Source organism: Grampus griseus, assembly GCF_964374135.1.
Source record: "Grampus griseus genome assembly, chromosome: 18".
Classification (NCBI taxonomy): domain Eukaryota; kingdom Metazoa; phylum Chordata; class Mammalia; order Artiodactyla; family Delphinidae; genus Grampus; species Grampus griseus.
In genome coordinates, this window is record NC_139012.1 from 74,665,770 (window position 1) to 74,681,666 (window position 15,897).

Consider the following 15,897-nt stretch of genomic DNA (forward strand, 5'->3'; position numbering starts at 1 on the left):
TAGTTCTCCTGTAACCACCTCATATTCCCTAGTCCCCCTGCCACTTCCCTAATTCCAGCCCTCATAGTCACAATAATATCATAAGTGGCTTCTTCCTTCTACAGTTCAGCTCACGTAGGGCTGCCACATGGGTCTTCCTGAAGCAGGGCTACATCCATTACAGCCCGGCTTGGTCTTCCCACGGCTTCAAGTGACATGCACGTCGCTCCATAATCTGGCTCTGACTCCAAGTTCCGACCTTGTTTGTCGTTACTCTTCTTCATGCTATTCATCTATCGCACCCTAGCTATTTACTCAAATGAAGGAAGCTTAAATAACTGAGAAGTGAAAATATTAAAAGTCTATATACAATAAAAAGTGAACATAAATTAGCCACTTCTATGGCTTTTATCCAGTTAAGGATTCATACAGATATATAGTCACTCTGTTTTCTTTAACGTAAGTATAATACATAGACACATGCCATGATGCCCTGGACCCCCCACTTCCCTCCCAAAATCAGAGATATTAAAAATATTCTCAAATTTTAAGCAGTGTGAAATAGGTGTCAATAACAACCTTCTACATGCATGTAAAACTCCTGATTTTTTTTTTTTTTTTTTTGGCCGTGCCACTTGGCTTGCGGGATCTTAGTTCCTGGACCAGGGATCAAACCCAAGCCCTTGGCAGTGAAAGGGCAGAGTTCAGTTCCCTGGACCGCCAGAGAATTACCCTAAAACTCCTGATTTAATACATGATTCTTTTTTATGCCAGAAACATGGTTGGTTTAACTTTTTAACACATATTGGTGTCATAACACATTGACTTATTAATAATTAAGGCATTTTGCATACATAGTATTTTTGTGCAGACAAGAAAAAATTTAATATTATTTGCTATGACAATCTAAAGTCTTAGTGTCTTTTATTTAGTATTTATTTATTTATTTGGCTGCATCGGGTCTTAGTTGCGACACGCAGTATCTTTCGGTGTGGCCCACGGGCTCTTCGTTGTGATGCATGGGCTTCTCTCTAGTTGTGGCATGGGGGCTCCAGAGCGCACAGGCTTAGTTGCCCCGTGGCATGTGGGATCTTAGTTCCCCGACCAGGGATCGAACCCGCGTCCCCTGCATTGGAAGGCGGATTCTTAACCACTGGACCACCAGGGAAGTCCCTGTAAGTGTTTTTTCAATGTGAGAAAATAGCTGCACACATTTAAGTGTTTTCTTATAAAACACAAGCTTTTTTTAAAAAAAATTAATGATGATTGATCTCAGTTCCTAGTATTAAGTGCTGCATTGTGTTTTATGTCGTATAAATTATATTCTTATGCAATATTCAGGGTTGTATTAAGACCTAGTAATTCTTAAACAACATCAGACAACAGTATTTGTTATACAACACCAGAATACAGTGTTTGTGTGCAGTTCTTTTTGTCTTTGACCTTATAGTGTCCAAAGCATTATTTTCCGAAGTTATTTATGTTCGTTCTTTTCTTTCCCACCACCTTCACTCTGGTTATGTTAGTTATTTGTTATACAATTAACTTCACTTGGTTTGTATTCCATTTTGAGTTCCCCCTATATCCTGGTTGGCTTTAATGATTTACTTTTTTGAGTATGTGCAACATGACTATGGTCCTGAAAGCTAAAGCTATGTACTAAAAGATATACTCAGGGCTTCCCTGGTGGCACAGTGGTTAAGAATCCGCCTGCCAATGCAGGGGACACGGGTTCGAGCCCTGGTCCGGGAAGATCCCACATGCCTGGAAGCAACTAAGCCCGTGTGCCACAACTGCTGAGCCTGTGCTCTAGAGCCCGCGAACTACAACTACTGAAGCCCGCTCGCCGAGAGCCTGTGCTCTGCAACAAGAGAAGCCACCGCAATGAGAAGCCCGTGCACCACAAAAAAGAGTAGCCCCCACTCGCCGCAACTAGAGAAAACCCACACGCAGCCAAAAGTAAATAATTAAATAAATTTTTAAAAAAAGATACACTCAGAGAAGTATCATGCCTTCTTCATGCCTACTACCAACTTTCCATCCTTTTTCCACCTACCTCCTGAACTTCACCAGTTCCTTTAGAATTTTTGTATGATTCCTGTGTTTCTTGTGCACAAATGAGCAGATACATGTGTATTTTCTTAATCTCCTTCCTTCTTACACGAGGGGTAGCATACTTGAAAGTAGATACTTTTTGCCCTTAGCTTTCTTCACTTAACAGTCTATCCAGGAAATCACTGCATATCAGTTCATGGAGTTTGTCCTCATCCTTCTTTATGTCCTCCATTGTGTGGATGGGCCGTAGTTTATTCAGTCAATCTCCTATGTATGAGCATTTTGGCGGTTTCTAGTATTTTACAACTGTAAATGATGGTGCAATTAATTGCTGGAGATACAGCCCTCAAAATGGGATTGCTGGCTCAGAGGGTGAAGTGCACGGTACTTCAGTTAGGTGTTGCCGAATTCCAGTTCCCCTGCAGAAGGGTTGCACCTGCTTGCATTCCCCCAGCAATGTGTGAGAGTAGCTGTTTCCTCACAGCCTCCCTGACAAAATGGGTTGTCATACTTTAAAATTTGTGCCAATACTTTAAAATTTGTGCCAGTCTGATAGATAAGGGATATCTCAGTGTTGTCTTGAGTTTTTCTGATCATGAGTGAGCTTGAACATTTTCTCATATGTTCAAGGGCCATTCTTTATAGCTTTTTTGTGAATTGTCTATTCATTTCTTTTTCCCATTTTTTCTTTTTTCTTTTCCCCCTTATTGTTTATTTATTTATTTCAGCACCAGGTCTTAGTTGCAGCATGGGGGATCTTCATTGCAGCATGCAGGATCTTTAGTTGCGGCATGCGGACTTCTTAGTTGTGGCATGTGGAGTCTAGTTTTCCGACCAGGGATCAAACCCCGGCCCCCTGCATTGGGAGCGTGGAGTCTTATCCACTGGACCATCAGGGAAGTCCCTCTTTCTCCTATTTTTCTACATTTTCTCCCATTTTCCCCACTTTCTGTCTTTTGGCTCCTGTGTCCCTCAATGTTAAAAAAAAATTTATTTTTTCCTTTTTTTGACCCGCGTTGTGAGGATTGCAGGATCTTAGTTCCCTGAATAGGGATTGAACCTGGGTCCTGGGCAGTGAGAATGTGGAGTCCTAGCACTGGACTGCCAGGGAATTCCCTAAAAAATTATTTACATATTAGGGATATTAGCCCTTTATTTCCTTTATCTGTAATATGCATTGCAAATATTTTCTCCTAGCATGTCAGGGTTTTGTTTGTTTTTACTTTTTTTTTAATAACTCAATTTTTTTTTTTTTTTTTTTTTTTTGCTGTACGCGGACCTCTCACTGTTGTGGCCTCTCCCGTTGTGGAGCACAGGCTCCGGATGCACAGGCTCAGCGGCCATGGCCACGGGCCCAACCGCTCCGCGGCATGTGGGATCCTCCCGGCCCGGGGCACGAACCTGTGTCCCCTAGCATCGGCAGGCGGAGTCTCAACCACTGCGCCACCAGGGAAGCCCTAATAACTCAATTTTTAAAAAACTATTTATTTGTGGCTGTATTAAGTCTTCATTGCTGCGCTCGGGCTTTCTCTAGTTGCAGCGAGCAGGGGCTACTCTTCATTACGGTGCACAGGCTTCTCATTGTGGTGGCTTCTCTTGTTGTGGAGCACGGGCCCTAGAGTGCATGGGCTTCAGTACTTGCAGCACGTGGGCTCAGTAGTTGTGGCTCAAGGGCTCTAGAGCGCAGGCTCAGTAATTGTGGCGCACGGGCTTAGTTGCTCCGCGGCATGTGGGATCTTCCCGGACCAGGGCTCGAACCCGTGTCCCCTGCATTGGCAGGTGGATTCTTAACCACTGCGCCACCAGGGAAGTCCCTGTTTGATTTTACTTTATGTCCCTCTTTTAAGATCCAGCTCAATTGCTGTACTCCAGTGAAGCATTCCCACCCCCTCTATCCCAGCCTGGAAGTCACCTCTCTCTCCTCAGAAGGTCCAGAGCACTTAAATGCACCTTTCAGAGTAGTCGGTATCTGTTTATGGGGCACATCATATTTCACTTTTAGTTATTTCTTCCTATTAGAGTCAAAACTCAAGGACAAGGTCAGTGTCTTTTTTCCCCTAGCCCCATTGCACCCAGCAGGTGGTCTAGCTCATATCAGATATTGACTAAATAACTCACCAGATACTAACTGAAGAAATGAACAAATAAAATCAGAAATATGGCTTATGGTCAGTAGCAGAAGAGCTACCCTACCCTGCTCTTCACCTGCAGAAGCTTGTGTGTGTGTGTGTGTGTGTGTGTGTGTGTGTGTGTGTGCGCGCGCGTACACACGTGTGAGGGCTACACTATGTGTCGGGGGGTAGGAGGTGAGGGGTCCAGCAGCAGAAGCTGCTAGCACACTGTCCTCTCAATATATCTCAGTTATTTAAAGCAGGCAAGGGGTGTGATGGTGGCAATGAGCCTATGGGGATGTCTGCCCAGAACATACTGGGTTGGCCACAAAGCGTGTTTGGGTTTTCTGTAACATCTTACGGAAAAACCTGAACGAACTTTTTGGCCAACCCAATATTTTAGTTTTTAAGTTCCCTCTAACACAGATACTAATTTACTATTACTATGTAGATGCTTATCTGCATACCAGTAATCACAAAAACATATACCTATGTATTCCTTTTTTGTTTTTGTTTTTCTTTGGCCGAGCCACGCGGCTTGTGGAATCTTAGTTCCCTGACCAGGGATCGAACCTGGGCCCCCAGCAGTGAAAACACGGACTCCTAACCACTGGACACCAAGGAGTTCCCTATACCTATGTGCTTTAATTTTATGATTATTATCTGTATATTAGTTTGTGATTGTGAGGGCTGCCATAACAAAGTCTCAGACTGGGTGAGTTAAACCACGGAAATTTATTGTTTCATAGTTCTGGAGGCTAAAATCTAGATGTCGTCAGGCTTGGTTCCTTCTGAGGCTGTGAAGGAAGGATCTGTCCCAGGCCTCTCTCCTTGGCTTGTATGGCCATCTTTGTGTTCACAGGGCGTTCTCCCCGTGTGCTTGTCTTCTCCAAATTTCCTCTTCTTACAAGGACATCAGTCATAAGATTAGAACCCACCCTAATGGCCTCATTTTGACGGGATCACCTCTGTAAAGGCCCGGTTCTGAATAAGGTCACATTCTGGGGTACTGGGGGTTAGGACTTCAACATATGAATTTGGGGGACTTCCGTGGTGGTCCAGTGGTTAGGACTCCGAGCTTCCACTGCAGGGGGCACGGGTTCGATTCCTGGTCAGGGAACTAAGATCCCACATGCCACATGGCACAGCCAAAAAAAAAATAAAAGAATTTGGGGGGAACACAGTTCAACCCATAACAGTCTATAAAACATTTTCGAAATGCAGCCTACAATTATCTGTCTTTTCTTTAGAGACTTGTAATTTATAGGCATTTTGGTCAGACATGATGATCCTCAGTGGGTTATGATGTGCTTGGCTGTTGTGTGTCATAGGTCAACATGTGTTTATTTGATAAAGGTTCCAGCTAAGAAGAAGATGCATTGAACGTGCACTTGTAGTGAATTCGCATCATTTTGTCTATGACATAGGCATCAGAATCCCGGGAAGACCTGGACTGTGCCTTGAGGCCCGAGAGCACAGAGGCAGTCTACGAAGCGGCCACCGTGGAGGTGGACGTGACCGCATCCATCACACTGCAAGTGCTGGTCACCACCCCGGGGAACATTTCCTGTCTCTGGGTCTTTAAACACAGCTCCCTGAATTGCCAGCCACACTTTGATTTACAAAACAGGTAAGCAGGGGCGGGGCAATGTGCAACCGTCAGGATTTTTGGAGGAATAGTTTCTTGCCATACAGAGACCTTCTTGCTTCATTTAGAGTTTCTTTTCCAATCTCTGTACATGTTCACTGTAACTCTTATTTCCAGTGAAAGAAAATAAACTAAAAAATAGCTAAGGCATGGATACATGACCTTTTGCAGCGGTCAAAACCCATAGGACAAACGACACAAAAGGTGAACCCCAGTGTAAACTGGGGACTTTAGTTAATACCAGTATTGGTTCATCAGTTGTAACGAATACACCACACCTATGCAAGATGTTACTAATAGAAAAGCTGTGTGTGAGGAGTGGGAGTGGGGCGAGGGTGTATGCAGGATCTCTCTGTACTTTCTGCTTCATTTTTTTTTCTCCTTAATTTTTCCATAAACCTAAAATTGCTCTAAAAAATAAAGTCTATTCATTTAAAAACTTATATACAGATGTATAGGTATATTTAGGGCCTAAGAAAGCGGTGATGACTGGCAAAATGTAAAACAAATAGTGAAGAGTATTTGGGATTTTAAAGATGGGCTTGTTTTTTAAACTGGATTTTGTCTTGAAGGTAAAAACTTAGGAAGTTTTCATTCCGTTCTGGTTAAAGTAGCAAGGAGCTTTCTAGTTAAAGCGGTGAGAAGCTTCTTTCTGGGAAATCCTTGGGGAAGAACCCTTGGCTTTACCTAGTTTGTTTCACAGTGTGATGAGCAGAATTGCAATGATATGTGATATCCACAAAGCATTTTAGTAAGAAATTGATCTGTATGTGGGGAACGTTGGTCTCACCATCCAGAAAGATATCGTGGCCAAGGTTTGTAGATTGACCACCAAGCCTGTATCTAACCCTGGGCTGACTGCTGCCCCCTGCTGTCCGAGACCAGGTGGGGCAGGAAGCAAGGGGCACAGGCCATTGACATGCCCACTTACTAATTCTAAGGTGCTTTATTCTCTAATTCTTGGGGTGCTCAGGTGACCCGAAGCTATAGAAGAACCACTGTCTTTCTAGGAGCAATGCAGGAAATGGCCCCTCAATGACCCAAAGGGGGTTCCATGCCACCTGACTGAGACACGGGAGAACATCTGTGACTGACTTGTACCAAGTATTCACATTTGTGTCTTTAAGGTCAAACCAATGTTTAAGTAATTTTCAGGACAGTAGCTATAATTCTGAAGTTTGGTTCTAAATCTTAGAGCACATTCATTTTCCTTTCCTCTTTTGAGACCCTGTTACTCACTTCTCTGTTTTGCTTACTTTTCTCTTGGCGTTAAACCAAAGGCAATCTTCTATTAAGAATTTTGGCTTAAAGAAACGTTCTGGTAATCTTATTAAAATCTGATGCCACACAGTTCTTGTTAGATTGAGGCCAAAAAACGCAAAGTAAAAAAGTCGGGTTCTTTTTACTCTGCTAAGAGGTTGCCTTTTTGTTCTAGGACAGGCAGCCCAAATCATAGGTCTTATGTGGATTAGTTAACTTAGTACCAAAACATTTTTAGCAACTTCTCCATAGTAAAGAGTTACTGAAATTAAATCTGGGCTTAGACTCATAGCCAGACAGATTGCACACCTAAGCTTTGATAACCGTCTTAGAGTTTTGTATGATATGCCCAAGAGTTCTCACGTGATACCAGGAGAGTGAAGGTTCAGAGAGAGAGAGCACATCCCCAGGGTACCTGCATAAGCAGAAAATACATATATTTCTTACTAATTTACTGCCTATATGAATGCAAGCACCAGTACTCTGGAACCATGCTGCTTGGAGCTCTAAATCAGGGCTGTTCCAATATCCTGTGCCCTTGGTTCGCCTGGGGTCTTGTTCAAACGCAGATTTCGATTCAGTAGGTGTGGACGGGGCCTGAGATTCTGCATAGACTCTCCCAGCTGGTGCCAAGTGTTGAGCAGTAACATCTAAAGGTCAGAAAGTGTCCATTTAAATCCAACACTACTCAACAGACTGCTAGAGAGTATTCTAAGCGCTAAGGAGGACAGATATCAAACACACATCAAAGTTGTTTCTTTGAAGAGAATGCCCCTAGCCAAATTTACCTTTACCAAGTATCTGAAAAGTTAGAAATACTCACATTGAGACATCTCTCCTTTGTGATATATCAGTGTAATTACTACCTCATAGGAAAATGCTTTGTGTCTGATTTTGCTTGAATTCTTTCCTCTAGAGGGGGTGGGAGGGGGGCACAAAACGGACTGTTCTTGATGTCAGTGAGTCTTGCTTGTACCGTCATCTGGTTCTGCACGTGGGGCACGGAGGCTGGTGGCCGGGTGGCCGGCAGACATGCCTGTGGAGGATGGTTTGTCATTGGCAGGAATGGTCCACTACTGCCAAGGAGGGCGTCCCACCAAGTCTATACGTTTTTGGTAGGAGTTTTCCCTCCGAGGGGCTTGGGCAGCATGAGGTGAAGGTGCTCACTCCCAAGGGAGGGACTGGATAAAGGTCAAGGTGAAGCTAACGAGGCCCAGGCTGAGCGCCGGCACAGGACGGGAGCTGCGTTCTCCACCGAGGTGGACCAGAGGCGCCCAGCCACCTTCTGACTCAGTGTGAAATGCGAGGGTTTTTGTTTCACACGTTTTCCAGATTAACCAGTTCTCTTTCTTGTGTTTCAGAGGAGTTGTGTCCATGGTCATTTTGAAAATGACAGAAACCCAGGCTGGAGAATACCTACTTTTTATTCAGAGTGAAGCCACCAATTACACAGTATTGTTTACAGTGAGTATAAGAAGTAAGTGCTGTTTGCTACTCGGTACCCTCAATATTCTAAAGGAGCAGTTAGGACCCAAGAGCTCTTACCGGCTTCCCCAGACACATGAGCCAGGTTTCCCTCAATACGTAGTTGAATTGATTGAACTCGCTTCCACCACCCCATCGCCTGTTGAGATCCTGACGTGACCCACGGATGGTGAGAGTGAATGCTCTTCAGAACCCAGGGCATCCTCTATTTTCTGGCTCCCCGTTTCTTTCAGCGACGGATGGATGACAGGGAAGAAGTAGAAAGCATCTTGACCATGGAGTCAGAAGACCTGAGTTCTTATTCTGGATCTGATACGACCGCCTTGGGCAGGTCACGTAGTCTCTCTGAGCCTCAGTGTTCTGATCTGTAAAATGGGGATACCCACACACACCTCAGGATGTCAAGAGCTTAGAGCTGTCCAACAGAGCGGTCTGAGGCGATGAGAACGTCTGTCTGCTCTGTCCAGTAAGGTAGCCACTGGCCACATGTGGCTGGTGAACACTTGAAATGTGGCCAGCGTGACCGAAGTTTTCATTTTAATCAATTAAAAATTCCATTTAAATAAGCACATGGACCTGGCGGCTCCTGTGTTCATACAAACACCAGATCGCTACGCAAACCATCAGGAACAACGTGGAAGTTCTCACCCAGGGAAGCAGCTGTGCAGTTGGCCGAACCACCATCTGCGTGTCTCCTGGCTTCTCCTTCTTTCCACCCACTTACGCGCAGGCCTGCGGTTGTGTGGACTCAGCCCTGTACCCACTGGCTGCTTTACCCCACGTGACAAATGGGGACTAGCGGTGGAGGCATTCACATGGGTCCCGCTGCCTTTAGGGGCCAGGGCGGTGCTCCAGAAACTCTGGCTTTATCCATTTTAAAGCAAGCTCCCGGGCTACGCCTTGGTGTGTCTTGCCAGGCGGAGGCTGTGGTGCACGTGTGTCCGGCCCACAGAGGTGCGGGGCTCGGGGGAACCACGGCTCCCCTTGGCCGAGTCTGTTCTGCACCCACCATCGCAGGTGAACGGCTTGCTGAGAGGTATGGAAATGGGCACGACAGCCCGAGGCCGAGCGTGGCCAGGTCCACACTCTGGGCCACACCGCACTGGGTCTCGCACTCAGAGCTGCGAACAGAAGAGCACTCGTGGCCGTTTCGATTCCCCCAAGTGTCATCTGACCAGGGCTGGGGACAGGGTGTTAGGTTCCAAAGTCAGCCTGTCGGGCAAAACCCCAGCAAAGTCCAAATCGGTCAACATTTGTTTTGAAAAGCCTTTCAATTACTCTGATATTTATAGGACCAGAGCCCTAGAAGGTCAGAAGTCAAGAGCTACCTCTTGTTTCTCTTTGATTTTGGTCTTTTTCCCTGCCCCCTCCCCAGTCCCCGACCCCCCTCTGTGGGACAGTAAATCCTAGGTTGGAAGAGAATAAGAGATTTCTTGCTCTCTCTCTCTCTCTTTTTTTTTTTTTGTCAAGTGTTTATACTTGAATTTGTATAAAATAAATGGGCATCTGCTCTCTTTATTTAAGGTAACTTCTTTTCACTTAAGATTTATAATGTAAAAATAGCACAACAATCATTCAAGTTAGTTGTAACTGTTTTTAACGTGCTGCTGGGTGGTGGGATTCAAAAAAAATCAGGTGGGGTAGACTTGGCAACAGTCAACATGAAAAAGAGGAAAGGGTTTAGTGAACCACAAGTTCACTATGAACCAACAGTATGGCATGGTTGCTAAAAAAGGAAATCTGAACCTTGGCAGCGTTCAAGAAAATGTAATGTCTGGGTTAAGGAAATTAATGGAAAATTACTCTTTTCAGTTCTACAGTTTTTTCAGGTGAATATTGACAAAACAGAGCAACCAGAATAGTGAAGATCTTAGAATTCCTTGATTAGGAGCAGCTGAGGGAATTAAGAATGTTTAGCAGAGAGAAGGAAATATTTTTGAGGAGAGAAGAAGATTGATTGCAGTGTAACGTAGAGGAAACCCTTCTGGCATGAGTCAGGAAACCTGGGCTAACTAGTTAAAATGCCTTCGATGATAATGATATCCCTTGACCTCCGCATTTGATTTTAAGTATTTGAAGGATTTTCATGTGGCAACAAACTTCACTTGAAAAAAAAAATTGCTCTAGAGGGTAAAATTGGGACCAATGGTCAGCAATTACAGGGAGAGAAAGTAAAAACTACCAGAAAATGGGAAAAGATGTTTGGAAGTCACATAATCAACAAAGGATGAATAGCCATAATAGGTAAAGAACTTCTATAAATCAATAAGAAAAAAACCAGTAGAAAAATGAACAAAAGACATGAGTAGGCATTTCACTATTGTCAGTAAACATATTAAATTAATAACTGAGACATGCAAATTAGGGCCACAGTGAGATACCGTTTTATACCCAGGAGACTGTTGAAAACAAATTGTCATTATGTGTAAAGCAGAAGTGCTCACACTATATGGACCAGCAGTTGTACTCCTAGGTATATTGTAAAGAAACTTAACACACCTGCCTCACTAGGAATGCCCAAAATGTTCATAGCACCATTGTTGGTGATACAAAATACAGGAAACAACCCAACTGTCCACTGCAAGAAAATGGACTAATAGATTGTGATATATCCACCCATGGAACACAATGTAGTGGTAGCAAAATGAATTAAGCATAGCTACATGCAAAACCATGGACGAATCTTAAAAACATAAACTGAAGTTGTGAACGACTGCATACTGAGTGATGCCGTATGTTGAAGCTCAAAAACAAACAAAACAAACCAGTATATTGTTTAGGGCCACACATCTATGTGGTGAAATATGTGTAAAAGTATGAGAACGATAAACAGAAAATTCAGGATAAAGTTAACCTAGGCTTGAGAGACAAGGAGAAGCAGGACAAAAGTAGATTCAAAGATATTTGTTATTATTCTGGTTATTGAGCGTGGGTCCACGGGTATTGTTTTTATTATTATGTTTCAAAATTAACTCGTCATATATTCTTTGCTATGTATATACATATCTATAAAGTATTAGATACTATTTTTAAACAGAATTTATTATAAGGAGGAAGATTGAAATTTAGCATGGGAAACTTTCTTTGGAAAAGAAAAAAAGGTTTGTTGAAAAATGGGAGGATCGACTCTGGGAGGTCATGAACTGCTGTTCCTAAGGGGTCCGAGCAGAAGCAGAGAGTTTATATGTGAAGGGAGGGGGAGGGGGAGAAGGGGCAAGGGGAGAGGTGTGAGGGTCCAATGTGAACAGGAGGCTGAACCAAGCCTCTCAACTCTGTTCCAATTCTACCTCCATCCTACTCTATTTCTGCCTAGTTCTAGATACAATTATGCTAAGAAAGTTGGGTCTTAAACCATATAAGTATGTGTTATAAACTTTATGTTATTTCTACTTTTCTTTTTCCCATGCATATTGATATTTGTGTTTTTACGTGGCTTCACTCCACTAAACATTAGTTGTCTTTGGATTCATGAAATACCCAAAGACATTAGCATTAGCATTAGAATAAATAAAGACATTAGAATAAATAAAGACATTAGCATTAGAATAAATGCTAAAGTTAGCATTTCAGCCAGAGTTGAATTTAATATATTGGTGAGGAGGGATATGTTATTATATATATTTGGAGTGGAGCAGAAGACACCGCTACGGCACAAAAGGTTAACTTTTCTTCATGGTGCAGAATTCTTCTTTTGAGGAGGTTGCTAAGACAGTTATTTTTTTTTTAATGTTTATAATATGAAACATTTTTAATATTAAAACGTTAATAATTTATGATGCTTTAGATACACTGCTTTACACGTTAAGGAGACCTTACTTTAGAAAAATGGAAAATCAGGATGCCCTGGTCTGCATCTCGGAGAGCATTCCAGAACCAACCGTGGAATGGGTGTTCTGCGATTCACAGAGTGACAGGTATGACATGTGGAGAGAGAACTGCTTTTATGACTTTACTTTTTCGGTCTCTTTCTAATATAGTTGACATCATACTGTCTGTACAATTTATCACCCTGTTAACAGGAAACGTTGGCTTTTTTTTTTTTTTTTTGCGGTACGCGGGCCTCTCACTGTTGTGGCCTCTCCCGTTGCGGAGCACAGGCTCCGGACCGGGGCACGTACCCGTGTCCCCTGCATCGGCAGGCGGACTCTCAACCACTGCGCCACCATGGAAGCCCAGGAAACGTTGGCTTTTTAAAGAATGATTGGTGTGGGCTTCCCAGGGAGGATGGTGGGGGACACCTTAGTGACGAGCCCTTTGGAGCGCCTCGTCTGTCACGTCACTGACCTGTAGGACCCTCCCTGGATGTCACATGACACGAATAAAAGCCCTTTTAAGTTACACGCTTGTGGACTCCCTGAGCATTTGGTTGGGGAAAAAGAAAGGTCCAGCTTTTAGTGTATAATTCCCTATAAGTAAGAAATTCCCTGTGAATAAATGTTTAATCTGTGATTATGATGCTTACTCTAAGAGCAGTTTAATACGATTGTTTAGGGATGTAGAATGTGCCTGGGTTTGAACCCTGCTTTGCTTATACCTGTGTGGCCTTGGGCAAGTTACTTAACCCCTCCCCGCCTATCAGAAGAATGCGGGTGGGAGCAGTACTTACCTTAATACAATCGCTCTGATGAGTAAATGAACTGGTACATGTGAAGCGCATAGAACAGTGCCTGGCAGATAGTAAGTACCATATAAATGTTCACTTTTGTTTTTCATGCGTCATAGCTAAGTGCTCACAAAGTAACGGTTCATGCCATTTGAACCAGTTAGAATTTACCAAACCACTTTTATTGAAAAAGGGAACTAAAGAGAAGGAGAAAAAGTGAAAAATCAGGTTACCAAATAATATGAGCGGATCCCAAATTTTAAACGAACAAGAAAAAGAGATTACCTATAGATGTATACGTCACACGAGCACAGAAAAGAAAAGATTAGAAAGCTACACACAGCAAAATAGTAACCGTCGTTATCTCATGGTGGTAGGAATGTGGGCAATTTAATATTCTTTTCTTTGGGTTTTTCTGGATTTTCCAAAATAAACATAGTTATTGTTGTCTTATAATTAAAAAAAAAAAACTCAAGGAGTAATGCATAAACAAAGACGAGAATACATTTGACTAAAGTGATAAAGAGAAGAAATGTGACTATACACAGAGTCCAATAGCCGTATCTGCTTTGGGAAAGGTGATGGTTAAGGAGGCGGGAGAGGGGAGGTGGTCCCTCAAATCCCGAGGTGTGGCTGACACCCCTCAAGTGACACTGCCCTCTCCTCTCTGAGCTCCGGGGACTCTGGGGACATTTGCAACTGTGGCCTCTCTCCCTCTCACTGGCTGTCCTTTTCAGAGCTTCAAAGAAAGCATACCTACACCTTGTTAAGCTGTATTAAAACCTAATCATGCTTTTCCTTTTCTCCATTTTCTCTTTTTTCCCCCCTTTTCTGTCTTTTCTCAATTCTTCCATTCTTTCTCTTTAACAACCAAGAGGTCACCAAACACAAAGGCTTTTAAACTGTTTCATTATGTGATTCTCTCTAGTGTTATTCTAATTGGGTGAGATGAGGAATTACTAACTAGTTGTGAATTGGTTTGCCTTGTGACCTGCTCCTGTCTTTGCTTTCTTATCAGGCTCTTAAAATCTAGAACCTTTAATTTGGTTCTTCTCCTGAACATTCATTTGTAATTTTAAAAGATGTTTAATCAACTGATATTTATTTTTTTAATAGATCTTTACTGGAGTATAATTGCTTCACAATACCGTGTTAGTTTCTGTTGTACACCAAAGTGAATCAGCCATATGCATACACATGTCCCCATATCCCCTCCCTCCTGAACCTCCCTCCCACCCTCCCTATCCCACCCCTCTAGGTCATCGCAAAGCACCAAAGTCTGTCACACAGAATGAAGTAAGTCAGAAAGAGAAAAACAAATACCGTATGCTAACCCATATATATGGAATCTTAAAAACAAAAAAATGGTACTGACATTTATTTTTTAATTGCAGCTGTAAAGGAGAAAGTCCAGCTGTCATTACAAAGGAGGCAAGTGTACTCCATGAGTTATTTGGAACAGACATAAGGTGCTGTGCAAGAAATGAGCTGGGCAGGGAATGTACGAAACTCTTCACTATTGGTAAGACCATAGCATCATGTTGTTCTGTTCTCAGGGAGTGTTCCTTAGAGATGAGCTGGGACTAATCATCACCCCTTAGGTCCTTACTCAATTTCAAACATTCTATAGCTCCTTCAGGCCATTTCCAGTGTAATATTTAGATTTCTGTGGGTGCTCATTTCTTCATAAGAGCCTTGTCGGTCTCTGAAAGACTCTTTTATTTTGAGATGGTTGGGAACATTTGAGATGCCATCAAAATCTTTGTTCTGCAGAATGTTCAGGATATATCTTGTGATGAGGAAAAAAAAAATCACTATTTTTCTTACCTGGGGTGTTTTCATCTTCTAGATCTAAACCAAACTCCTCAGACCACACCGCCACAATTATTTCTTAAAGTAGGGGAACCCTTATGGATAAGGTGCAAAGCTGTTCATGTGAACCATGGATTCGGGCTCAGCTGGGAATTAGAGAATAAAGCACTGGAAGAGGTGAGAGGATGAGCTTCCATCCTGAAAATGCAGAAAAATGAACCAAGAGTCCAGGTGGAAATCACTCCATTCAAACTCTGTTTTATTAAAATCTAGGGCAGCTACTTTGAGATGAGTACCTATTCCACAAACAGAACTATGGTACGGATTCTGTTTGCTTTTGTATCATCAGTGGGAAGAAACGACACTGGCTATTACACTTGCTCCTCTTCAGAGCATCCCAGTAAATCAGCTTTGGTCACCATCCTAGGTAATGCGGGCTGCGCACGTAACCTGTACTCACGTTTTTAGTTGTTTTAGTGTGGAATGTAGGGCAGGTACTGCAAATTCTGCTTTCAGTATAATGTTAGTATCAAAAAGCTGAGAAAGAAACTGAATTAGGGGAGTTTTGTAAGTACAAGCTGCCCCTTCCTTTCCTTTTCTGGTTAAACCAAGCCCGCTTGAATGCCACTGTCTTTGCAGGCAGCACGTTGTAATGTGACCCTCTGTTTGTGGATTTTTGTCTTCCAGTAGGCTGGAAGTTTCCTAAGGACAGGAATAATCCCTTCTATCCTATACTCCCAGACCTGGCAGAGAACCAGACACAAACTCGACCCTTATTAAGCACTTGTTCTAAGAACTACCTGAGAACTGCCTCTCAGGGGTAGAGAGCAATGGCTGAGAGGGTGGGACATGCACTTAGATGCATGGAAGTTTGGGTGGGCTCTGTAGGATCTGACAATAATCACGCTTTATGTAATCTTGGAGTAGGTGGCAGCTTTCGGCCA

The 15,897-nt window shown here is 43.0% G+C and overlaps 1 protein-coding gene across 1 annotated transcript in view; it reads left to right on the forward strand.

Annotated features, from left to right (window-relative positions):
• The window catches only part of FLT3 (fms related receptor tyrosine kinase 3), a gene marked incomplete at both ends in the record, with an annotated part of 74,993 nt that overhangs the window by 25,299 nt on the left and 33,797 nt on the right, over positions 1-15,897 (forward strand). Inside the window, 6 exons of the mRNA XM_082675544.1 lie at positions 5,573-5,775; positions 8,415-8,530; positions 12,323-12,452; positions 14,536-14,663; positions 14,991-15,130; positions 15,227-15,380. Coding sequence (XP_082531670.1) covers positions 5,573-5,775; positions 8,415-8,530; positions 12,323-12,452; positions 14,536-14,663; positions 14,991-15,130; positions 15,227-15,380 — 871 coding nt within the window. The remainder of the gene's footprint in view (positions 1-5,572; positions 5,776-8,414; positions 8,531-12,322; positions 12,453-14,535; positions 14,664-14,990; positions 15,131-15,226; positions 15,381-15,897) is intronic.